Source organism: Clupea harengus, chromosome 23, assembly GCF_900700415.2.
Source record: "Clupea harengus chromosome 23, Ch_v2.0.2, whole genome shotgun sequence".
Taxonomy (NCBI): domain Eukaryota; kingdom Metazoa; phylum Chordata; class Actinopteri; order Clupeiformes; family Clupeidae; genus Clupea; species Clupea harengus.
In genome coordinates, this window is record NC_045174.1 from 20,066,133 (window position 1) to 20,093,034 (window position 26,902).

Here is a 26,902-nt window from a genome sequence, read left to right on the forward strand (position 1 = left end):
CACCAAACTGTGTGTCTTTGTTGGTGTGATTTCACAGGAGTGATACGAAATAAAGATACATCTCAGCAACTGTCCACGAGTCACAAATATTAAAAACACAACGCAGAAGTCACACCGGTTACACATGACACACAGCTTTTGGAAGAGCAGCCAGAGAGGACTTAAAGGTACATTGTGTAGGAGTTAGGGGGGTCTATTAGCAGAAATGGGATATAGTATAATTATGTGTTTTATTAGTGTTTAATCCTGTAACTACTAATCGTTGTAGCAACCTCACAGCTAGATGCCACTAAATCCTACACATTGCATCTGTAAAACAAGGGGCCTTAACATTCTTGGGAAAAGTAATTAAATCTTTCTGCAGGAAAATTACCAATCCCATTGTAAATAAATATAATACCAACACCGCCATCTGTTGGAGAGTACGTTTACTGCATTTGTCTCCTTTCAGTTGATGAAATTCCGGAGCCAGTCCAATTACATTCAGGAGGACAACTGTCAATGGAAGTACAAATCAGTCATAACGCATGCCAAGCGTCTTTTTACAAGATGACCACGAGATGGCGACACCACACTTGTCATGTGCCCGAATAAGACCAAAAATCCTCACACCATGAATGTATGAACGTATGAAGTTCATTAATACCTTATAATAACAAGCCTGTTGTTGGCTTTGCTCTGTAAGATATGCGTCTGGAAATTCTTCATGCAAACAACTGATGTCAATTCCCCATCAGACAATACTGTTCTGTCATATATGACAAATGATATTCCTTTAGGCTGTCTTGTAGCAGCATCAGTACTACCGTGTGAAACAAATTGTGTAATAAACTGGAGTGTCTCAGTGTAATTAAACGTCACTGTTGTTGCTTCAGCCGAGACATTTTGCAACAGGATCCGCGGCCAGTGCAACAGCCGCTCGATGGCTTGCGCTCCATCCTTTCCAAGAAGCGGCCGCCCATTATTCTGGAACATGGCAACATTACCAGAGGCAGACATCAGGCTTGGCATTAGATTTCTGCTGAGAGACTTCAGCCAAATCTGAGCGTGAGACAGAGGGAGAGAGAGAGAGAGAGACGCTAGCCCTTCAATTTCTACATACTCTCTTCAAAAACATTAGTACTGTGGCAACGCCACTTCACCGTCTCCACATGCATGAACTACCCGCAACTGTAGGCTAAAACATGTAAGTGAGCTGTGGCAGAGGTCTTCTGATCATTATTTTCGAGTTCCACACATTTCTTGCACAACGAAATTTCTGTCTGTCGACCTCTGCTCCTCGGTGCGCGCCCATGGCTGCAGAGTGCAGACCATGTGTCCCGTGCATCTGGTCTATCAAAAAATCTTTGGTGACACCGGATACCGCGCACTTTGAAGTTACTATGTAGGTGCTCGTTTAGTTTTTAACCCAGCAAGTGACCCACTTCAGTGCAAGCTATGGGATTTGCATCCATTTGATTGCTAAGTTCCCATAAAATAATATAGCCAAATCTAAAAATGCAATCAAGACCAATTTGCACGAATGTGCACACGGCGTTGTTGCACTAAATTGCTCTTCAAACACGTTGAGAACACATTAGTGTTAGTGCGAAGAAATGTGAACGTGGTCTTAGGTCTTCAAATTGTAATGCACGAGAAGTAAACATTACTGGCCACACAAATTCATGCATGATTTGTAAATAGCGTATTTAAAACCGTTTTATGGAGAGGAAAAAACGTAATCGAAAATTGAAAACCGAATCTTGAGTTAAAAACCCTTCCACATTTACTTCTGACACCTTGAACTCATTGAGATATCATAAACACCGGCAGTACTCCGTGGGAAAAAAGTTGACTACACCCTGCAAGCGAAGTGTCAGAAAGATTTTGACGTGATGATCCTACCTGAAGCGACGGTCAGGTTTCATCCAAGACCCCACTGCGTCAGCAACAGCTGTCCTGGAGCTCGCGCTGGCCCGAGACAGGGAGATCTAAGTTCTGATCCCCAAAGACTTGACAGAAGACCAACGGGTTATACCTTGTGTTCTGTGGACATATATTTATTTAATTGAGTAAGGTAATGCTCTATTATTTTGTTTTTATCAATATATGTGTTAATTGATATAGTTATCACGTCAGGTGATTTAGATTGAGTGATTTAGACTTTAGCCTAATCAAACTATTGATGTGGTCTAACTAAAATTGAAATAATAGTGTTGGCAGAATGTTACCTTTCTCAGCTACTCTTGCCTTACTGGTTGGGCACCTGTATAGATCTGTATTTAGGCTACAGTGTGCCTATATCACAGTGTTTGGACAGCTCTGTTAAACTGGGTTTTGAACTTTGTATATGTTTCAACAGATGGTAAATTAATAAAAAATATTACATAGCATACGATTTACCTTGCTGGGCTTAAGTTTTCAAAAACATATAAAAGGGCCAGAAGTAATATTGTGTGAGTTTTCCTGCCGTAAGGTTAACAGGGAGACGTTGAGTTTAGAAGCAGGACATGGCGATGATTAGAACGCAGTTTAAGATGCAGCATGCTTTATTTATATACTGCATGAATAAAGCGCTTTTGAAATGTCCCACTTTTACGCGCGCACCAACACATAATGATCCCAATCACCAAGAGTTCATTTATGGTGAAGGATGTGTCATGCTGTTTGTGATACATTGCTCTGTCAGGGTGATTGATCATCTTTTCCTTCAGCCCCTTCCTCTTTTTTCTCTTTCCTTCTCTCTCTCACGCTCTCTCTCTCTCTCTGCGAACCCCACCCTTGTTACTATGGAAACCTGACATTCACCTGATAGCGTACATAACTGGCTGTTGTGAACAACCTCCTTGCGCCCCCCCACCCCACCCCACCCCCTGTCCTATTAGGCTCTCCATGCCAGCCTTTTGCTCTCTATTGTGAGGAGATCTCTTCCCTCCTGAAGGAGGCTGGGCTGGGCTGGGCTGGGCTGGGTGTATATTTATAGGTCATGTCTTCATTTCAGTTCTCTGATGATGCTGCTGGCTGTGCCCGCTGTGCCCGCTGTGCCAGCGTCCTCGCTCCGCCGCTAATCCACCTTGTCCAAGTCCGAGGTGTAGGGTGATGGAGGCACTGGTTCCCCGCGCGTCCCCAGGCTCTCGTTTGACTCGGAGAGATCGGGTTGTGTCTCCGCAACACACACACCTCCTTGGTCTCCCCCCCCCTGCCATTGCACACACACACAGTCACTCACAGACACTAACCTCACACACACACACACTACATGTTAACCATGCACACAGATGTACAAATACACACCACTCACACACAGTCTCCGCACGTTCATCCCTCTTTGTGTCACAACGGCTTTATGAAGCATCATATTCTTGCTAAAGTGATTGATAAAGGGCTGTCCGAATCACATTTGGATTTCATAACGGCCTGTTATTGTCATGGTTTGTGTTGGCTGAACTTATAAAAGGGTTTTGCCAGACAAATTCATCTTGGAGTTCCCGAGATTTTTTGTTTCCTATTGGCTGTTTCAGAGAAATGGATATCTTAACTACTGTTTGGTGAATCAGCCATCTTTTTGGAGAAAAAGTTACTTTTTGTTGTGTGACAAATTGTGGAACAACCAGTGGAACAAAAATTGTCCTTTGTGTGTGTATGGGTGGGTGTGGGTGAGTGTGTGTGTATGTGTTTCAGACAAATAGACGGATGTGTGTATAGTCAGACTTTCAACATGGCATGGTCTCACACCTAAAATGTGTTTGGTAGTGGGATACCACTTTTTATACAGTCGTTCAGTGTGTGTGTGTGTGAAGTTTTCCATGTTGTCCACGACGGTGAGAACCTCCCTCTGGACTGTGTGTGTGTGTTTGTGTGTTTGTGTGTGTCGGTGGGGAGCATAAACCATCACATGCTCTTGGACGCAGAAGGTGTTGGTTTTGAGTTTCTTTCACCGAGGTACCATGTGATTCGTCGGGGGTAAGACCCCCCCCCCACACACACACACACACACATCTCTCTCACCCTAATGTGGGCAAAAGGTGAGGTAAGGTTGAAGATATCAAAATAAAAAGTCCTCAGGAGAAATACCTCATGACACACTTAGTGCTTGCAGGGATCTCTAACCAGTCTATGTGGCAATGAAGACCTCTTTAACTAGATTAGGACGAGCCAATCATAAGTATGATTACGGTTGGGTGACCTACCAGATATTGTATTGGGGGATAAGTGTGGGATCTTGTGTAGGCTGTTATAACTGGTGACACTCATTTTTCATTGGTTTCTCTTTAATGGCTGGGCTTTCTTGTTCACATATGAGTTGCAGCCCATGGATTAGAAAACGATACGACTGTGTGCTACCTGATGATGTGTTGGCACGGTCTCCTAGCCTAGCCACATATACTTCTGCTTTTGCTGATGGTCGTCAGTGCTGGGCCGCGGTACGTCACCCAACCTAAGCCAGCTATGGAGGAACAAACAACAGCACCATCAGGGGCAACACACTGTATGCCAAAGCATATCCAGGGGCACAGAGACCGACGTTTAGAACCGAGTGTGTGCTGTGATAGAGCTTTAAAGAACCCGAGAGAAGCTTCAGCATAAGAAGGGTCTACTATCAATGACGGAACATTATGAGCATGTGTATGAGAATGCTCTACTATCAATGATGGAACACTATGAGCATGTGTATGAGAATGCTCTACTATCAATGATGGAACACTATTAGCATGTGTATGAGAATGCTCTACTGTCAATGATGGAACACTATTAGCATGTGTATGAGAATGCTCGTCTCATTTGGAACCCTGGCCTTGTTGGTTGGACACGTCAGACTGGTGTCCTGTTTTTCTGCAGGACAAAAGTAGTGCCATGTGGGAGATATATATTCATTTATATATATATATATATATATATATATTCACGTGATATGTCTTGGAGTTTGTGACGTGGTGTTGCCTGCTGGTGTTTATGCAAAGGACGAGGGCCTGCATTACATCTCTGTAGTGCCACACCTTCAGGCAAGGTTTCCACGGCAACCTGTTTTGTTTGACACCGAATGGGAAGTGGACTCTACAGACTAGACTAAAGCCATGCACGTGGGTAGAATGGGTAACATTTTCAAAAGTGCTTAAAATCATATTCCTTGTGTTTATGATGCAAATTCATTTTGCGGTGAAGTTGTTGCTGGAAGGTTTAGGGCCTGGGCTTTGCTGACAGCGTGAGGGTAGAAACATTAGAAGCCTAAATGGGCGAGGTTGTTATACACTGGGAAGAAGAAAAAGAACGCGGATGCCAGTCTTCAGTGAAATGTATCCAGTACAGGGTTCACACGGGGTCACGTGCAGAATGTAATGAGCAATGTAATAGAGTGCGATAAGTGTGATACGTTAACATTTTAAAACAATACACTTTTTATTAACCGAGTAGAATTGAGTATTCTTTATTGACCATATAAAATATAATAAGCAAATCCGGATGTAATCTGGATGACTTGAAGAGCTTTCCGTGTATTTATTATTTATTCCGTGTGTCTCTTTACACACTCACTCCTGAGGAAATTATTATTTATTCCGTGTGTCTCTTTACACACTCACTCCTGAGGAAATTCCAGGAAATTGGTTATAGTTTGTCATGCTCTGAGGAGAACGAACTCACATCTGAAAGAACTGGGCTTGGCAGCTACAGCATAATCAGGCACGACGTTTTCCTCTGTGTTTTACACGCTATAACATTTAACATTCACGGGTTGGTGTGGCTGGATTGGTAGGGTCCGCGGCTAACCACACCACAGATCACATACTGTAGAAACATCTACATGTACTGGTAATGTCAGTCGCTTTGGGTAAAAGCATGAATGTAAAAGTAATTTTCCTCCCTAAAAGATCTCCTCTGGTTCCCTGTGACGCAGACAGATGGGTGGGGGGGGGGGTTGGTTTAGCCAGGAGCTTAGCGGGCCTAGACCCCTATAGAGCTTGCAGGGCAAGGTTAAGCAGTGTGTGGCAGGGTGTTGAAGAGGCTGGGGGAGGGGCGGGGGGAGTTATGCGGTCTGACCCCCCCAATCCCACCCTTGGGCAGGAGCAGGAGAGCTGGGGGCCACGGCCCATGTCACCAGGCCACACAGATAAAGAGCCCTTGTTTGCACAGGGGATCTTGCGTTTACAGCTTACCACATACCAGGCATGGCTATAGGTGCAGGGGCAATGGGCACCGTGCAGATTGAGACGCGCTCAGCCTGGTGGTGTGTGTGTGTGTGTGTGTGTGTGTGTGTGTGTTTAGAGTGAGCGTAGCGCTCGGCCTGGTGGTGTGTGTGTGTGTGTGTTTTAGAGTGAGCGTAGCACTTGGCCTGGTGGTGTGTGTGTGTGTGTGTTAAAAGTGAGCATAACGCACCCATCGACGGCACACTGACAGGTGTGGTGGCACGGAGCTTAAGCCGTGAATTGTGGCGGCATATTGCTGCAATGTGTGTTTTGCGGGATTGGGTTTGATGCTGTACATTATGCTGGAAAGTTACTAATTTTGGGGATTTTAGTTATCTATTAATTGGTGTTGAGAGAGGGATGCCTCTTTGAGATGGAAGTGTGAGTGACAGGCCCACTGTACTGAGCCTGGAGTTGCAATTGCAGGAAAAAAGCTGCGGTTGGTCAAGGCTTCATGTCTGGGTAAGGTACTGAGTGCATACTAACCATGGCTAGTAAGGTAACGAGTGTATACTAACCATGTCTACTAAGGTAACAAGTGCATACTAACTATGGCTAGTAAGGTAAAGAGTGCATACTAACCATGTCTACTAAGGTAACGAGTGCATACTAACCATGTCTACTAAGGTAACAAGTGCATACTAACCATGGCTACTTAAAATAAAGTAATTTTCTTTTTTTTTAAAGATTTATTTGGAGCTTTTTTGCCTTTAATCGATAGTGCAGTGAAGAGTGGGACAGGAAATGAGAGAGAGAAGAGGTGGGGAGTGGACAGGAGAAACGACAACGAGCCGGATTCAAACCCGTGTCCCCCATGGGCGTCAAGCCCGTATGTGGTCGGGGCTACTGCTTGCGCCACAGTGCCCCCCTAGTCAGGCCCATTTTAGTGGGGGCTCTTTCTCTGCAGCGGAATTCTGTGGAATCCATTTCTTCCTCTTTGCTTGCTGAGCCTATGGAAAACTGAGCGCGCTGAGCTTCCTATGAAGGATGTTTACGGGTTCTTTCCCATGAGCTCATCATAGGTGATGCTTGTCCATGTGCCAGAGACCCAGGGCTGTTTAGCTGGTTTCCGGAGAGCTTGCATTTTGAAGACATCTAGAGTGGCAGGACAAGTCTCTGATACTCCGGCTATATATTTAGCTCCGGAGGCTTAGAGTGGGACGTGTGGCCTTCAGTGACATGACAAGCGACATGGATGTGGATGTGTCAGAGGTTGAGTTACCGCTCATGTCTCCTTTCATAGGGCGGTGTCATGAGATGACCCTGTGTGCCGTGCACACTATACACCTGCACCCTAATTAACACATTTAATTACTCTAAAATGTACCTTAATTCATACATTTAATAACCCTTAAATGACTCTTAAGTAACATTTAATAAGAGATAATGTGTGTTACGTTCAATATTAACTCAACTCAAGTGCAATTATTCATCACTGATCCACTGATTATTTAGCCACGTAAATGATTGGCCACTGAAACTTGGCTACGTCTTGAGACAGGTAGAATGGCAGTCTCCACTGGTAGGTTTATGATAGGATATACCCTGAGGTGTGACGTATGTCATAGATACAGAAGTTACATTCCTGCACTTTTTTCATTTCTTATGTAAAGTAGCATTTATTGCTACACTAGGTCTCTATTGCTCAAGGCTTGATTGCTTTCTCCTTTGTATGTCGCTTTGGATAAAAGCGTCTGCTAAATGACTAAATGTAAATGTGAATGTGAACAGAGGTGTGAGGTATGTCATAGATGAGCATACATCAGTTCAGTTCAGGGGTTGTTTGTGGTGGTTGATTGTTTGACATGTAAGCACTAATGAACACAAATAAGTATACATCACCTGATTGCACACTACATTTATTTTTTTAAATGGTAAAAGTTTTGCACCTGATGTTAAGCCTTGCCATCTTATGCGGTCACGGTTGGTATCAGGTCACCAAGTGAATGCCTGCCACCACAGCCCAGCCACAAATGTTAGCTTGTCATCAAAGAGTATTAAGTGCTTTATCAAAACACTGACCGGGGACATCACAAACTCTCACCCCCTGCCGGTCCCCTCCCTTGCTGGTTGACTTGCCACCTCTATAATCAAAATAAACGCTTGTGTCACCGGGAGAGTACACGTTTAGGGTGTGTGTGTGCGTGTGTGTAGAGAGGAGTGGGAAGGAGTTCAGTCCTGCAAATCTCTCGATTGACACTTGTGCATGATGCGATCAGGAAATGTCTTCAGTAATCCAGGGGGAAAAATTCGTCCCCAGGTTGGATAAAGTCTGCGCCCCCCCCCCCCCCCCAGAGAGATAGAGATAGTTAGATGGAGAGAGAGAGAGATGTTATATAGAGAGATAGAGATAGTTAGATGGAGAGAGAGAGCCATGTTATATACACAGAGAGAGAGATGTTATATAGAGAGATAGAGATAGTTAGATGGAGAGAGAGAGCCATGTTATATACACAGAGAGAGAGACATGTTATACAGAGAGATAGAGATAGTTAGATGAGGAGAGAGAGCCATGTTATACAGATAGATAGTTAGATGGAGAGAGAGAGAGAGAGCCTTGTAACATAGAGAGGTATAGTTAGTTAGATGGAGAGAGAGAGAGATGTTATACAGAGAGATAGAGATAGTTAGATGGAGAGAGAGAGAGAGAGCCTTGTAACATAGAGAGGTATAGTTAGTTAGATGGGAGAGAGAGAGAGAGAGAGCCTTGTAACATAGAGAAGTATAGTTAGGTAGATGGAGAGAGAGAGAGAGAGCCTTGTAACATAGAGAGATAGATAGTTAGATGGAGAGAGAAGGGAGAATGTGTGAGGGTAAAAAGAGCACAGCGTTCAGATGCCTTCCTAACTGTCTCACCCAGAATGGCTCAGTGAAGCCTAATAGTTGTGGGAAAACAGACTGAGCCTCTCTTGCACCCCTTCCCCTGGCAGAAGGGCTCTGAATGAAATACAGTCACAGAGGAGGTGTGTGTGTCCACGGTTGGATGGCACTGTGTGTGTATGTGTGTGTGTGTGTATGTGTGTGAGCGTGTTGTGTGTGTATGTGTGTGAACGTGTGTGTGTGTGTGTGTGTGTGTGAGCGTGTGTGTGTGTGTGAGCGTGTGTGTGTGTATGTGTGAGAGAGTGTGTGGAGGCATGTACTGACAGTGATGTAGGGCTGGCAATAGATAAAGGTGAAGGAAAAAGGGTGGATTGCATTTGACTAACTGTCTGCCTTACTATAAGTCACGGGGTGTAGGCCGGGTTGAGGGTAAATGTGTTACAGTGAGCAAGCTAACTACTTAAAAGGCATTCAAAAACCTTGCAAACACCACCCAACAGCTTAGTTGGCACTGATATGAGCTTGCCAACACAATAACTGGTGTCTTTTGGCAGTATAGCTGGCAATGTCATGCTGTGAAAGCTTTTCTTCCATTTTTGCGGGGTATTCCAGCCCGGTATACAGAACTACATAGGGCTCATCCTGGATGGCTAGTGGGGAAGACACAGGTGTTTATCTGTCCTACACATGACCATATGCTATCAAAATGAATTTGAGGATGGTACCAAAACTAGTTGCCTATAAAGCCATACCTCAAAAAATGTCAAAGTGTTGCATGGTGTTGCTTTAATGTAATTTGTGGTCTATCCTCTGATAAGGAAAAAGCACTCGCAGTTACAGTTTGTGTCAGTACACACATTATGCATTGGCTTGGAATTTGAACACTAACTAACAACTCATTTTGGAGCCATTTGTCATAATCAACATGGTCAACATATTCTAAATAATATATGGAAATAATAGTAGTGTACAAAGCAGTGAAGTTGTTTAGGGTTAGCAGTGTGCACCCCTATGGAACTGGCCTTTTCTGTGTTGCATAGCTCTTTTGTAAGACAGGTTGTAGTGGGGACTTTCTGCTGTCAGTTTGTTTATTTAGTTTTGCGTTCGTAAAAAATGTCGGTTAGAAATATTGTATATTGTGATTAGCTTCTTTAAATTGTTTAGATTAGGTTTTTTTGGAGGTCTTCTATTGTTTGTTTTCGCCTGGCATACTAGCCTGTTTATTTTATTTACTAATTCTGCTGATTCAAGTGAGGTTGTAGAGTTTTTGCTTTGTTTTAGTGACTGGTATGCTTATTGACCTGTTGTAGTCATTCAGGATTACTTGTTCAGTTAATGTGGTTCTTTTAGTGATACAGGCTAGCTTGCTTAGTTTAGGTACAGGTTTTAGTGATTCAGGACTATTTGTTTAGTTTATTTAGACTCACAGACAGGGGTATGGTGGTGCAGTGGTTAGGAAGTGGCTTGGCCCGGGTTCGATTCCAAGTCACAGAGGGTTGACTGTATGTCGCTTTAGCTTAAAGTTTATTTCGTAGTTTTAGAGATATAGGCGAGGTTGTTGAGGTATTTAGTTTCCGTGATTCTGGTTAGGTTCCAGAGGGTATTTAGTAGCTTTGTGATATGGGTTAGCTTGCAAAGGGTATTTAGTAGCTTTGTGATATGGGTTAGCTTGCGAAGGGTATTTAGTAGTTTTGTGATATGGGTTAGCTTGCGAAGGGTATTTAGTAGCTTTGTGATATGGGTTAGCTTGCGAAGGGTATTTAGTAGCTTTGTGATACGGGTTAGCTTGCAAAGGGTATTTAGTAGTTTTGTGATATGGGTTAGCTTGCGAAGGGTATTTAGTAGCTTTGTGATACGGGTTAGCTTGCGAAGGGTATTTAGTCATTTCAGTGTTTCTGGTCAACTTGCTGGGGGTATTTAGGGTATTTAGTGGTTTAGTGATTCTGCTTTAGGGTATTCAGTGTTTGAGTGATTCTGGTTTAGGGGTATTTAGTGGTTTAGTGATTCTGGTTTAGGGGGTATTTAGTGGTTTAGTGATTCTGCTTTCGGGTATTCAGTGTTTGAGTGAATCTGGTTTAGGGTTTTTTTAGTGTTTGAGTGATTCTGCTTTCGGGTTTTTTTTAGTGTTTGAGTGATTCTGGTTTAGGGTATTTAGTGGTTTAGTGATTCTGATTTAGGGGTTTTTTTAGTGTTTGAGTGATTCTGGTTTAGGGGGTATTTAGTGTTTGAGTGATTCTGGTTTAGGGTTTTTTTAGTGTTTGAGTGATTCTGGTTTAGGGGTTATTTAGTGTTTGAGTGATTCTGGTATAGGGGTATTTAGTGTTTGAGTGATTCTGGTTAGCTTGCTGAGGGTCTTTAGTAGTGTCGGTGAGTGAGGCTGGGGGTATGTAGTAGTGCCGGTGAGTAGTGCCGGTGAGTGAGGCTGGGGGTATTTAGTAGTGCCGGTGAGTAGTGCCGGTGAGTGAGGCTGAGGGTATTTAGTGGTGCCGGAGAGTAGTGCCGGTGAGTGAGGCTGGGGGTATTTAGTAGTGCTGGTGAGTGAGGCTGGGGGTATTAAGCAGTGAGGCTGAGGGTCTTTAGTAGTGAGGCTGGCATACAGGTCTGTTTATCGGTGGGATGTGAGGGAGAAGGAGGGAAAAGGGAGGCAGGAATGAGCAGAGTCATCGTGCGTCTGTAACTCGACGCCCAACTGTGATGGCCCACAGCAGCTGGACAGCCACCGTATCTGTGTGTGTGTGTGTGTGTGTGTGTGTGAGAGAGAGAGAGCCTGAGGGAGTGTGTGTGAAAAAAGAGATTGCAAGGATAGAGAGAACGAGTGACGATTAGAGAGAATGAGAGGGAGAAATGAGAGAACTCAAGTGTGTGCAAGTATGCATGTGTGTGTTTGTGTGTGTGTATGTGTGTGTGTGTCTGCACACAAGTTTCCGAGGCCTACCTGCCTCCTTTGATTAGCAATGTTGCTGACAAAATGCTGAATCCCCTGAGTGTATGTTTGTGTTTGTCTATGTGTGCCTATATGAGTAGGCCTGTGTGTGTGTCTGTGTGTGTGTGCGTTTGTCTTTGTCCATGTGTGCCTATATGAGTAAGACTATGTGTGTGTGTGTGCGTTTGTGTTTGTCCATGTGTGCCTATATGAGTAAGCCTATCTGTGTATGTGTGTTTGTCTGTGTTAACATGCGCGCGTGTGTGTGTGTTCACATGTGCATTAGTGTTCCATGTGGTGTGTGTGTGTGTGTGTGTGGTTGTGACTGACAGAGTGAGTACAGGAGAGTGTGGGGGAGAGAGAATGCTAGATGGCAGGCTACTGTACACTGATACCCTGTGAACCCCAGGGAAGATACAGGCAAGAATGCCACTGCTACTGTCAGAGGCAATGCACCGCACAAAATACATGAACCTTTCGTCTGTTTCGTCACTGTTAAAATGGGCCTTTGTGTTTCAATTCATTGCAGGAACATTACATTTTTAAAGGTCCCTACACACAAAGTCCTCACACGTGGGTAAATGTTTCAAGGACTTTTGAACATGATTTTGATACAGTACAGTAATTACCTATGATGAAAGTTTCAGCAGGATTTAATTAGGAATTTCCTAACTGTATCGCTTACAGTGGAATATGTGGAATTTGAATTGTTGATTGTGTTCAGTAGGACATTTATTCAATACAACTTTTTGCTGAAAACAGTTGAAAGAATTTGTCTTAAAAAAAATAAAAAAACCACTGTTTTGTACGAGTTATGCCCAGATCCGTCCCTGTCAACTGTTACCCGGGAATAAAACCCCCTTCACACAAAATGGCCGCCAGTGGGCCGATGTTGTAACCTCAACTGATCCAGCAGCACCTCGCTAGTCCTCTCTGCTGACGGAACATGCCAAAGAGAGCGAGAGAGAGAGAGAAAGAGACAGGGAGAGAGATATGGTGAGAGGGAGGAGAGGGAGAGAGAGAGAGAGACGCAATGTGAGCTGGCCAGCCAGCTAGGCCGATGGAGGCTGGGGGGGGGGGCACCGCAGCAGTAGCGTCTGCTAAGCTAATAAGTAACCTGATGTTGGGCAGTAATGTCAGGGTTTCTTTGGGTACTGTGGGAAAGTTCCTCCTCCAGTCACTCTCGTCTGCAAGCAGGGTCCTCACTTTGTCATTACCTTGACACTTTTATGTGGGTCACCACTCTGGTAGAGGCCTGGGAGAGGGACAGGATGGGGGGGGGGGGGGGGGGGGGGGGGGGGGGGACAGGCCGGGGGGGACAGGCCGCGGGGGTATATCTTGTAAGGAGTGAGGTCTACGAGCGCCTTGATAAACAGAGACACCTACAGAGACGATTATGAAACACAGACGAAGACGCATGCAGTGTACAAGTATGTGTGCTTGGGCATAGAGTACAACGAACATGTTCAGTATCGGCACATATATACATACACATATATTCAAAGATATGAACACAAGTTCATATTCACAGATATTAACACAAGTTCATATTCACCGATATTAACATGAGTTCATATTGACACACACTAGCAGCTACATACACACACATACATACATACACAGCATAATCAAATACATACATACATACACACGTGCAAAAATAAACACATACATACATACACACATACAGACATACATACAAAAGACACATACATTCATACACACACACACACATTCTGATAAACAGAGACACCTGATAAACACACACATACATATACACACACAAACATTCATACATACACGCCTGAATACATGCATGGCACCAAAACTGGGCTGAGGAAGCTTCTGTACATGACCAGCAGCGCTCACTGTCTAAATCTTTACTTTACTTAATTTATGTATTAAAAAAACAACAACAACAACAAAAACTACTGTGAACTATGCTGCTAACTGAATGCTAGCTGATTAGCATTCTTGGAGCATTTACTATACATGACCTAATCAGCTCAAACAGCCATGCCCACGCTGATGATGACATCATCTGCTGTAGCATTAGTTGCGTTCGTTTTCAGCTTCATCTGATGGTCAACAGCCAGTCTCAGTCGGGGAGGAGTAGGAAAACATGGCTGTCAAGCCGGCGTGTTTCTCCCTCTCGTTTAGTCTGCCTAATGGGACATCTCGCGGAAGTGTTTTCCTTATTGTCGTTCACAGAGTGTTGATTTAATAAATCATTGTTGGGATGCATTCAACAAGTAAGCATTACAGGTCACGTAAATTCAGTGTCCGTTTGCCTTGGGAGATTCCAGCCAATAAGGGCGATGTACCGACGTCATGATGGCGTGTTCCAGATCATGCAGCGGTTGGAGAGCAACTGCAGCGCCTGATTTTAGAAGCGGTTTTAATGACATGTCGTACTGTCGTACAAACTTCCTAACCAGCATGCATTGTGTTGGGTCCAGCATGCATTATGTAAAGCTAACCCTGTGCAGCGCTGCATTATGTCAAAAGAGCTTATTCTGCTGGTTTTACATCACACAGGTGATTCAGTTAGATCTCTCTTGATTCCACAATGTTACTATTACTAATATAAAAGACAGCTTGTCACCTACCAGCAAGCTTGTTCCAATGCAAATGCAATGGGTTTGTATTTTCCACAAGAATGTCTTTGCATAAGCAAACCTTTTAAAGATGATTGATTGTTGACAGACTGACTTCTGGCTTTAATATAATCAGGTGATTTGCTGTTGAGAATGAATTGGCTAAAAATCCCACTGTTTTGAAATCCCATCCACTAGGCTAATCTGTTTTGTCTGCAGTGAGGCATATTAAGTGACTCTAGGGTTGTTCTGTTGCGCTTACATTCACATATAATATGAACTCATCCACACCACACATGCCATGGGTCAGTGCACCTTCATAAACACCGTATAGCACCTCTAAGGTCATGTTTCAGGAGCCCTTATGAAGTGTGTGTGTGTGTGTGTGTGTGTCAGGAGCCCTTATGAAGTCATCAGAGTAGAGGGAGAGAGGGTGAACCCACCTGATATTCACTTGGAAAAAAGAAAATCACTTGGAAGAGCTGTAGAATAATATTATGGCATACATTTCAAGATTTAATGTCATGTTTACCTTTAAAAAAGTAAAATGGTAAAATGGTAGTTTTTGGTCTTTCAAGGTGTTCTGACAAATTACGTTTGAATCTGTTCTGTGAGGAGGAGGAGATATTTCTAGCAAGCCCTCTGCACAAATGTAGCACCTGTAACAGGGTGTGTGTGTGTGTGTGTGTGTATGTGTGTGTCTGCACCAGTAACAGGGTGTGTGTGTGTGTGTATGTGTGTGTCTGCACCTGTAACAGGGTGTGTGTGTACGGTGTGTTTGCACCTGTAACAGGGTGTGTGTGTGTGAGAGTGTGTGTCTGCACCTGTAACAGGGTGTGTGTGTACGGTGTGTTTGCACCTGTAACAGGGTGTGTGTGTGTGTGTGTGCGTGTGTGTCTGCACCTGTAACAGGGTGTGTGTGTGTGTGTGTGTGTCTGCTCCCACATGAGATTCATCACTAATGTGGCGCCGGATACTCATGCGTTGTCTTCGACGCCAGAATCCATACATATGATATTTCTAGCATGTGTTGTTCAGTCGAAGCTGACAGTATAACGTGTCCACAATACAGCCTACATTCCCGTGGCTAACAGTGCTAGTACACCGTAAAGTAAGGGTTGCGTTTAGACCTGTTGTTTGCTGACGAGCTGTGTTGTTGTTGTTGTTGTTGTTGTTGTGTTGTTGTGTTGTTGGTGAGGTCACACGTGTCATCAGTGGGCTTTTCATGAAGTCTCCCTCTTCTCTCTCTTTCTCTCTATCTCTCTCTTTCTCAGACACACATGCTCATTCACACACACACACGCATACATGCACATTCATACTCGCACACACTCACACACACACACAAACACACACACACACACACACACACACACACACACACACACACACACACACACAAACACTCGCACACACTCACACACACACACAAACACACACACACACACACACACACACACACACACACACACACACACACTTCCTCATACAGCCCCAGACATGTCATCACTGTGTGTGTTACCCATGAAGAGGATAGGGGATATTCTCTCGATCCGCATGTCTCAGTTTAATTTATAATGTAAATTTGATTTTGTTAGATTGTAATTTACAATTACAATTATGTTGATTTTGTATTTAAATTTAACATGTAGAGGACATTTTTATCCACAATTTGTATTTGTGGGGAGTGCTGACTGCGATTTGTAATCCAATTTTTTAGCAAATTGCTTCCATCGACCTCTAGTCATCTCTTCTGGGTGTGCGCTCTGAGAAACTGGGGTGTTGTGTCCCCGCTCCTGGCTCTCTCAACCATTTGCCAGAATCACAGACTGTACCTTTAACTTCGCTTCGTGGCTCTCCAGCTCCTGCTCTGTATTCCCCTAACGTTACTCCTGTCACCATGTTATAACTGGACGTGGATGTCAAAATGTTTTTTTTTTTTTTTAGCTATTGACATTTTAACAGTGTTCTCCACCATTCTCACCCAGCTGTCTGTGGTTGTGAGGGAATATATGTGTTTCTAACCCCCCCCCACCCCTTGCTTCGCTGCCTGGAGCTCAGTAGAGACACCCAGCCTGGTGGAGATGTAGGGACACATTGGCATTTCTTACCCTGATCAACTTCCCTTTCTCTTGACCCCCCCCCGGATAGCATTGCTGGTGTGGTGGGAAAATAGGGTAACGTTTGTCTATCTTGCCCTGATCAGCTCCTGTTTCTCTGCCTCTCTCCCTCTTCCTTCTACCGTCTTCTCATCTCTCTCCCCTCCCTCCTCTCTCCCCCTGCTGAACTCGATCGACCCCTCTTCTCCCCTCCCCCCCCACCCCCCCCACCAGCTCACATTCTGTCCTTCCCATACTTGGTGAAATGCAAGAGCATGTTTGTGTTTCTGTGTTTCCGACCCCGATCATCTGCTTCTCACTCCATCCTCCTTCCCCCAGCTGTCTGCCGATCCTCACCGGTGTGGTGGTGTCTCTTCTGTCTTTTCATCTCTCATCTCTCATCTCTCTCTCTCTCTCTTATCTCTCATCTCTCTGCCTCTTCTGTTCTTTCATCTCTCATCGCTCATCTCTCTCATCGCTCATCTCTCTCTGTCCTCTCTCATCTCTCTGCCTCTTCTATCCTTTCATCTCTCATCTCTCTCTGTCCTCCGGCTCTCTCTCTCCCCTATCTCCCCTATCTCTCCATCTCTCCATCTCTCTCTCCCCCTATCTCTTCAGCTCACTGTTGAGCCTCCCCAGTCAGTGTTCCAGACCCTTTTTCAGATCAACTCCTTTTCTCTCCATCTATCTTCCCCCCTTGGCTCTCTGTCGAGCCTGCCTGGTAAGATGATATCGCTTCGCTATGTGAAGACGGTCAGACTGCCTTCCTGTCTTCTTCTTCTAATAGGGACTCCCTATTATGTTTCCGACCTTGACCAAGTCCTTTCTCCCCTTCCCCCCAGATTGATGTAGGGACTCCCTGGCTCTCTCAACCATTTGCCAGAATCACAGACTGTACCTTTAACTTCGCTTCGTGGCTCTCCAGCTCCTGCTCTGTATTCCCCTAACGTTACTCTCAACTCTCTCTTCGCTATGTGAAGACGGTCAGACTGCCTTCCTGTCTTCTTTTCTCTCTCCATGTCTTCACCCCCTCCCCCCAGATTGATGTAGGGACTCCCTATTATGTTTCCGACCTTGACCAAGTCCTTTCTCCCCCTCCCCCCAGATTGATGTAGGGACTCCCTATCATGTTTCCGACCTTGACCAAGTCCTCCCCCCCCCCCCCCCCAGATTGATGTAGGGACTCCCTATTATGTTTCCGACCCTGACCAAGTCCTTTCTCTCCCCCCCCCCCCCCCCCCCCCCCAGCTCTCTCTCCAGCCTCCCTGGTGCGGTGGTATCTCTTCGCGATGCGAAGATGGTCATCCAGCCAGATCCCACAGGCCAATATGGTATGCGCCGCTTCACCCCGGAGTCTCTGGCGGAGATCGAGCGGCTCATCGAGGAGAGAAGGCGGCTTGAGCTAGAGGGCGCCGCGCCCGAACCCGGGCCCCAGGAACCCAACGGGGGGATGGAGGCCGGGAAGAGCCTGCCCATGATCTACGGAGACGCTCCGGACGACATGCTCAACATGCCGCTCGAGGACATTGACCCCTTCTACAAAGAACAGAAAGTCAGTGGCTCGGCTCTCTGTAGATGTTAAGGTTATGGGGATCGAGCGTTCTTTGGGTGTTTGGGGTTGAGGTATGGGGGTTGTGGGTGGCTTGCTGAGTTAGCTCAGGCCTTTAACGTGGCAGGTGACTATCCTGGAGGTCACTTCTTCGTGCAGAGTATAACACAGCGGACGACATGCACAAAACACGCCTCTAGAGAATACAGACCCCTTCTTCACAGAACAGAAAGTCAGTGACTCAGTGCAGTTGTTGTCATATTTTAAGAGTTACTGTATGAGGTTGCTGTTGTTGTCATACTGTCAGGGTTATGTGGTTGCTGTTGTTGTCATATTGTTAGGGTTATGTGGTTGCTGTTGTTGTCATATTGTTAGGGCCATGAGGTTGATGTTGTTGTCATATTGTTAGGGTTATGTGGTTGCTGTTGTTGTCATATTGTTAGGGTTATGTGGTTGCTGTTGTTGTCTTATTGTTAGGGTTATGTGGTTGCTGTTGTTGTCATATTGTTAGGGTTATGTGGTTGCTGTTGTTGTCATATTGTTATGGTTATGTGGTTGCTGTTGTTGTCATATTGTCAGGGTCATGAGGTTGCTGTTGTTGTTGTTGTCATATTGTTAAGGTTATGTGGTTGCTGTTGTTGTTGTTGTCATATTGTTAGGGTTATGTGGTTGCTGTTGTTGTCATATTGTTAGAGTTATGAGGTTGCTGTTGTTGTCATATTGTTAGGGTTATGAGGTTGCTGTTGTTGTTGTTGTCATATTGTTAGGGTTATGTGGTTGCTGTTGTTGTTGTTGTCATATTGTTAGGGTTATGTGGTTGCTGTTGTTGTCATATTGTTAGGGTCATGAGGTTGCTGTTGTTTTCATATTGTTAGGGTTATGTGGTTGTTGTTGTTGTCATATTGTTAGGGTCATGAGGTTGCTGTTGTTGTTGTTGTCATATTGTTAGGGTTATGTGGTTGTTGTTGTTGTGGTTGTCATATTGTTAGGGTTATGTGGTTGCTATTGTTGTGGTTGTCATACTGTCAGGGTTATGTGGTTGCTGTTGTTGTCATATTGTTAGAGTTATGAGGTTGCTGTTGTTGTCATATTGTTAGGGTTATGTGGTTGCTGTTGTTGTCATATTGTTAGAGTTATGAGGCTGCTGTTGTTGTCATATTGTTAGAGTTATGAGGTAGCTGTTGTTGTCATATTGTTAGGGTTATGTGGTTGCTGTTGTTGTTGTTGTCATATTGTTAGGGTTATGTGGTTGCTGTTGTTGTTGTTGTCATATTGTTAGGGTTATGTGGTTGTTGTTGTTGTCATATTGTTAGGGTTATGTGGTGGCTGTTGTTGTCATGTTGTTAGAGTGTGTGTGTGTGTGTGTGTGTGTGTGTGTGTGTGTGTGTGTGTGTGTGTGTTAGTTAACATAGTAAAGCATTCAGACAGACAGTTTCTCCGAAGATTACACTGTCAGTGGGAATCTAGTGTACTCTTTATTTGAAGTAAATAAAGCAAAATAATCAAGCCGTAGCTGCAAGTGATGGCTAACAGATAGGTGTTAGAGAGAGTAGAAGAGTTTGGCCGCAGGAAAAAAGAGAAAAGTGGAAAAAAAGAGAAGAAACAGAGAAAGTTTTTCCATATTTGGTTATGAATAACTCTATGAATAACAGGCTCTTTTTTCTCTTCGCTGTGCAGACCTTTATAGTGAATAACATATTTTTTCTTTTTTTCTCTTCCTGTTGCAGACATTTATAGTAATCACCAAAGGTAACACAATCTTTAGGTTCAACGCTGAGCCTGCCTGCTACATTCTCAGCCCCTTTAACCTACTACGAAGAGGAGCCATCAAAATACTCATACATTCATATCCTTTCAGTTCAGAGTCAACGTCGGCTCACTTCAGATGTCTACTGCCGTGGACATGCCGGTGGCATGTAGCGGAAAACTATTATTATATATGAACAATTATTAACTATGACATGATAGAACTGATGGTAGGTTTATGTAGTTTATCCAGTAGTGTTTTTTTTCTGTTTGAGCCCAGTATGCCTTTGCTCTTATATGATGTTTGATATATAAAGAGCAAAAATACAAACGCAACATGTAACAGTCTCAAAAGATTTTACTGAGTAACAGTTCATATGAGGATATCATCCAATGCATTAGGCAGAACTATGGGGTTCACATTTACTAAGGCTACACATGTGAGTTTATATTCTATAACATGAATATATGTATATATTATTATTATATTATATCTTTGTTCAGTATAGTGTAGTTCAAGGTAAGTCCTTGTCTTAGCAACAGCTATCTATTCCCAGCTATCATTTCCCTTAACTCTACATTAAATTATTTAGCATGATCATCATGGTCACCATTTTAGCAAACTGTTTTTTTATGACCATGAACAACCCGCCGCCGTGGAGCAAAACAGTCGAGTAAGTTCACTCGCTTACCTTAAGCACAACACACGATAGCCGACAGCGGTTCTCTTTTCTTCTTTTACTGTTTCATATCCCCCATGTGAACCAAGAAAAAAAAAGGAGATTACACTTACACTTAAATGTGCTTTATTTTGAGATACGGGATTAACACTAATAATCTAGTAAAATGTTGCCAACCAAATTGCCTACTAAATTTTATACAACTAGATCTAACTTTTAACTATCTGTTAACTAATCCATAACGTGTTAACTAATCCCAACTAGGTGTTGCATTGGTCACCGTCAGTGAATTGGATCAGTAAAATATAGGTGCATCTATTAAGTCCTCATCTTCACCTGTATGCATCCTTATTTTTTGTACTTCCTGTTTGAAATACAATTCCCTTTTCATTTCTTTAATGTCACTATGACGCAGAGTTTTTTTCATGCAGATTTGGTGTTGCCTTTATAACAGTGGCAGTTGTGTTTTAGTTAAATTCTGACTGTAACAAAAATACGTGAAAACATCTGCATTCAAGTTGTGTGTATGTCATTGCAGATACGTTTTCACTGGTATTTATACCTTCGAGGCGTCGATAAAGGTGTTATCGCGAGGCTTCTGTGTCGGAAGTTTTACATTCCTAAGAGACCCATGGAACTGGCTGGATTTCATGGTGATCAGTATGGCGTGAGTATAACGGGATTCTGACAGTATTCCTGCATTTTATCATTATTAGAATTATTGTCATTATTAATACTTTACTTAAGCAGACGTAGCTGTTAGTCTATCTAAAATTGCCCACTTTTATCCAATATTCCATTTCTTGGAGTTGCAATATTGGAAATATTGCAATATTGTTCATTGACAGTGATATCATTGGGCAATATTGTGCATTGACAGTGATATTATTGGCAATATCGCAATATTGGACCCTTACTGGATCCTCCTGTCTTTCTTAACTTAGGTCAGTATCAATGTATAGAAATCTGATCTGATGGAGGGATATTTCATTACTCTTGTCAGGCATTTTGATGTACACATATCTGTGCGCTTGATGTAACTGACAAGCTTCTTCTTCTTCTTCTCCTTCTTTCTGTTCTTCTTCTTTTTCTTCCTCTTCTTCTTCCACTTCTTCTTCTCCTTCTTCTTCTTCTTCTTCTCCTTCTTTCTGTTCTTCTTCTTCTTCTTCTTCTTCTCTGTGTTGCTCTTAACTTGTGCTGCCTATTAGTCCCTGAAATGGACAGCCTTAAAAATAGCCATCATTAAGACAAATCGCTGACTTACAGCTGGGCGCACGTACTCATGTTCAACAACCAAACCCAATAAAACTGCAGCGTGAGAGGTATTTATTGTTTAACAAGGCTGTAGTGCACTCGGGTCACGTTTCACATTTCACATTTCACAGTTTCTTTTTACACCTTCCTGGCCTCATCCCGTTTGTGTTTATGCTTTAATATAAGTACATACACGATGTGTCTATATGTGCCCTTGTTTGTTTGTTTGTTTGTTTGTTTGTTTGTTTGTTTATGTGCATGTGTGTAGGCATTTTCTTTATTCCTTTTTTGCTTATTCCTAACTGTCAGGTATCTCACGGAGTTTGTCGACCTTGGCAACGTGTCGGCTCTGAGGACATTCCGTGTGCTTCGAGCTCTGAAGACCATCACAGTGATTCCGGGTGAGTGTCACTGCCACATTCCAATGTGCGCCTCCCTATTTCAGCACACCTCATGCCATACTCACAGGACAGCACACACATTGGCAAAATCACTTAGTATTTATTCAGTATATACTCAGTATTTAGTAAAATCACTTAGTATTTATTCAGTATATACTCAGTATTTAGTAAAATCACTTAATATTTAATCAGCATAAACTCAGTATTTAGGAAAATCACTCAGTATTTACTCAGCATGTAATCAGTATTCAGGAAAATCACTTATGCAAGCCTTTGCATTACCTAACCTGAATACCTGTACGTATAACATAGCATAGTATAGGCTAGTTTAATAGCTGTAGACCTATGTTCAACACATCAAGTATATGTAATATATATATTTATATATATATATATAAAGCATAGCTTTGTTGAATTCCCTATTGTGACGCATGCTATTTGATATTCGCACACTGATGAACAGATGTAAATGTTGTCATTTGTTTACTTTTTTTGTCAATTCTTCTCCTTTATCCCCACTGTGTATGGGGGGGCCTAAGGTTTGAAAACCATCGTCGGAGCTCTCGTCCAGTCGGTGAAGAAGATGGGCGACGTGATGATTCTGACGGTGTTCGCTCTCGCTGTCTTCGCCCTCATCGGTCTTCAGCTCTTCATGGGGAACCTGCGGAACAAGTGCATACACTGGCCGCTCCCCGGCAACGACACCCTCCTCGACGACTTCAACACCACCCTGGCCTACAACACCACCGTCAATGACACCAGCACCTTCGATTTCAAGGCCTACATTGAAGACCCAGGTACTGTTCCCTTCGTTACTTTGAGATTGTTTGGCTATCAAAATGGGGGATAGCAACTAACTCGAATTTTCCAAGCGCAATTTTGGTGCAGGGGTTTCATAGTATCTTTTGTTTGTTTTTGGGAGATAGCAACTAACTAGAACTTTACAAGAGCAAGGATGTGCAGGGATTTGTAGTATATTTTGGCGTCCTACTTTCTCTGGATTTCTCTTGAAGGAGGTCTTTTCATTTTTTCTTTTCAGATAATCAGTATTTCTTAGACGGTGCCTTGGACGCCCTCCTCTGTGGTAACAGCTCTGACGCTGGGTACGTGTCTTCATGAGAGTGTGCTGTGTCAGATCTCCGCTCACGTAACAGCAGACTTAATCATTTCGTAACGGGATGAAAGCAAATAAAAAAGCCATTGCCACTTGCACTTGACACAGTCCGGTACAGTAGGAATAGGTTAATTTTGTTTTAGATTTTCACAACTGACGAAACTACTGTCACATCAATACAACGTTTTTGGTGGGTGACATCAAGTATAGCAAATCCCTTGGAGTGGAGACTGGGCTTTGGTTTGACCTTTAATGACCTTTAGTGTAAGGGGACTGGGGGTTGAGGGTTTACATGCATATGGGCCATGGGTTTTTGTGGAAGAATAGGGTACTTGGGGTTGCGGGTTTGGGTACAGGGGCAGGGAGATGATGTAGTGTGTACAGATGCTTCATTGCTGCCCTGCTGACAGGCGGTGCCCAGAACATTACGTCTGCATGAAGGCTGGGAGGAACCCAAACTATGGCTACACCAGCTACGACTCCTTCGGCTGGGCCTTCCTGGCTCTGTTCAGACTCATGACCCAGGACTACTGGGAGAACCTCTTCCAGCTGGTACGTATCGCCCCGCAGCCTCACCAGTCGCCATGGTGCCACTATGTCGCTATGGTGCTTGCAGCATGAGCCTAGCAGACCGCAGCCTCACCAGTCGCTATGGTGCCATTATGTCGCTATGGTGCCACTATGTCACTATGGTGCTTGCTGCATGAGCGTATCAGCCCGCAGCCTCACCAGTCGTGCCAGACAGACACGTCGCCATGGTGATGTTCTAGGGGTGGCTCAGGCTCTGTAAAGCGTCTTGAGATAAATTTTATTGTTTTGGTGTTATTAAAATAAAATTGAATTTCAATTGAATCAAATTGAATAGTATTGAATTGAGCATGTTACAGCTCCAGTAGCTTAACTGGCAATTTTATTGTTTTGGCACTATATAAATAAAATGTAATTGAACTAAATTGAATGGAATTGAACATGTTAGAGCTCCAGTAGCTAAACTGGTACTGGAACACCAAGGTCATGGGTTTGATACCCTGAGCATAGACATCCCCATGAGCATGTATACCTTACCTGCAGTGTGAGGGGATTAGGATAATAGTGTCTACATTATTATTATGATTATTAATAGAAGGCTCATCCAATGGTGTATTATTATTATTATGATTATTAATAGAAGGCTCATCCAATGGTGTATTTAGCGTTAGACAACATAGGCAAATGCCTCGGGTGGCAGGGGTGCATTATGGTCCGTATTAGTGTTTCACTCAGAGGGAGGCATTGGGCTGAGATGTTACTGATCAATCACCCTGATCAATCACCCTGATCAATCACATTGATCAATCACACCAATCACAATCAATCACACTACCAGCACTGTGGGGAAAATTCAGTCTGCAGTGTTTTAGACAGAGGCACTGGATATCATGTGCATGCATGTCTTCTTGATGTAATGGATACATCTGGGAAAACCCTACGTAAAAGCAGCAGTAGGGAGTTTTGATGGAGGAAAATCGTTGCAAAATCCTAACAAACACCAACAACAGCACAGTTGGCACTGATGAAAGGCTTGCTAGTATGCTAACCCATGTCTTTAGGTGATGATGTGCTGCATGGGTTTATTTTTTATTGTTTTGCGGGTGGTCTGGACTGGACCAGGGTGCATAGCCTAGGAAAATTAGGAAAATTAGGAAAATTGACTTGATGATAATACCAGTACTAGTTGCCTATGAAAATAACAAAAAGTGCACCCAATTGTTTGCATTCTGTCCTTTTGACCTGATCCTTAAAGGTGAGATGTCCTATGTCAGTTGCTGTAGTTTTTGAGTCGTCATGCAGCCACGTTCCGACCCTCAGACTGTGTTTAGACCCTCAGGGCGGCGGGGAAGACCTACATGCTCTTTTTCGTGGTGGTCATCTTTCTGGGCTCCTTCTACCTCATCAACCTCATCCTGGCCGTGGTTGCCATGGCGTACGACGAGCAGAACCAGGCCACCCTGCTTGAGGCCAAAGAGAAGGAGGAGGAGTTCCAGATGCTTCTAGCACAGCTCCACAACCAAGAGCACGAGGTCAGATCACAGCTCCTCGTGTATAACTACTATAAAACACGAATGTGTGTACGTGTTTGTTGTTTTCCTTTTTTTGTTTTGTTTAGTTTTTTTTTTCTGACATATTCTCAACATTCTGCTCTGCAGCAGAGACACAGGACAGTTCTTTTGGGCACCGGGCTCAGATATGAATGTAAGGCATTTGTCTTTGTTAAAGGGCCGCAATTCTTCAGCACTTTTCTTTTAACTATAAACTATAAAATCATCATTATAACAATAATAATAATAATTAGTGCTGTCAGTTTAACGCGTTATTAACGGCGTTAACGCAAACCCATTTTAACGCCGTTCATTTTTTTATCGCGAGATTAACGTGAGTTTAATTTTTTATTTTTTTTTAATTTTTTTAGATTAACATTCTTTTTGGCCTCGCAAACTGTGTAGTAGGCTAACGTTACAGTTTGAGTGAATAGTGAGCGCGGTACGGCGAAATGGATGATAAAAAGCTTCTGAATGGAAAGTTTACTTTTAAAAGTTGTGTTGTGCAAAAGAAGCGAACTTCACTGTTGTCTGAAAATGTCAACAGGCAGCTGGCTGAAAGCAAAGAAGTTGTAGGCTTACCTTTTATTGGTAACCTAACTGTTTCATTGTTTCTGAAATAAGAGGCCTGACTGCTATGTTCCCAGCCAACTTGAAAAAAATTAAATATTAAGCCATGGTTTAACTGCACTATAGGCTGAGTCCTTGTTTACCTGAAATGTGCACTTTATAATTTTATTTTGTACCGCCCTGTTTGGCAATATTGGTTTTCAATCAAATAAAACATTTGCATAAAGCAAGCCAATCAACTTTTCTATGTTGATAAGGGCATTAAAATTAAAATTAAATGATGGAAAAAATAAATAAACGAAGGGACATTTAGAATAGATAAAAATTTGTGATTAATCGCGATTAATTTTGAGTTAACTATGACATAAATGCGATTAATCGCGATTAAATATTTTAATCGTTTGACAGCACTAATAATAATATTTGATCATTGAATTGAATTGAATTTAATTATTTGATCCCTTGAATATTTGAATTATTTTTCATTAGGCATATATCTAATACTGCCTTTTTTTCTGTTTTCTAATGTTTTTTTTTTAAGTCGGTTTGGACAAAAGCGTCTGCTAAATAGAGGGCTCATTTGTTGAGGTTATTTTGCTGATGCCAAACTATCAACTAAAGATAGACAGAGAAGCAGTTAAGTGACACAGTCTTTTAAAAATAAAATGATGAAAAGAATAATTGCTTAGTGGCACATGCTAGTATCACACCGAATAGAATGGCAAATAATGTAAGAATGTCAGACAAATTCCTAAATTTCCCTCGGGATAAATAAAGTATCCATCTATCTATCTACAGTCTGTATGTGGAGCAGTTCACTTATATCCAGTTTCATGAATTTCTTGAATGTCTTTACTTCTGCTTACTATACCTGTTCAAACCGGTTGCGTTCTGGATTGGTGGGTCCATC

The 26,902-nt window shown here is 43.1% G+C and overlaps 2 protein-coding genes across 3 annotated transcripts in view; both read left to right on the forward strand.

Moving 5' to 3' along the window:
- Positions 1-1,963: 1,963 nt before the first annotated feature.
- LOC122128672 (sodium channel protein type 4 subunit alpha A-like) lies at positions 1,964-20,233 on the forward strand. 2 transcript variants are annotated; one of them, XM_042703149.1, is made up of 3 exons: positions 1,964-2,051; positions 17,849-18,152; positions 19,877-20,233. In XM_042703149.1, the coding sequence occupies exons 2-3, from the start codon at positions 17,898-17,900 to the stop codon at positions 20,090-20,092; spliced, it is 471 nt and encodes a 156-aa protein (XP_042559083.1). In that variant the 5' UTR covers positions 1,964-2,051; positions 17,849-17,897; the 3' UTR covers positions 20,093-20,233. The 2 variants fall into 2 exon arrangements, with proteins under 2 accessions (XP_042559083.1, XP_042559082.1); XM_042703148.1 differs by having other exon boundaries at positions 1,970-2,056.
- A 240-nt stretch (positions 20,234-20,473) lies between these two features.
- LOC105894041 (sodium channel protein type 4 subunit alpha A-like) overlaps positions 20,474-26,902 on the forward strand; it is a 29,088-nt gene continuing 22,659 nt past the window's right edge. Inside the window, 7 exon segments of the mRNA XM_031560772.2 lie at positions 20,474-20,569; positions 21,114-21,242; positions 22,139-22,230; positions 22,770-23,027; positions 23,270-23,333; positions 23,755-23,896; positions 25,204-25,404. Coding sequence (XP_031416632.2) covers positions 20,490-20,569; positions 21,114-21,242; positions 22,139-22,230; positions 22,770-23,027; positions 23,270-23,333; positions 23,755-23,896; positions 25,204-25,404 — 966 coding nt within the window. The 5' untranslated portion in view covers positions 20,474-20,489.

Coding starts and splice junctions, on each gene's coding strand:
- LOC122128672 (XM_042703149.1), top strand. CDS start 17,898: ATGGTCATCCAGCCAGATCCCACAGGCCAATATGGTATGCGCCGCTTC. Junction 18,153..19,876: donor CCTTCTACAAAGAACAGAAA/GTCAGTGGCTCG, acceptor TTCCTGTTGCAG/ACATTTATAGTAATCACCAA.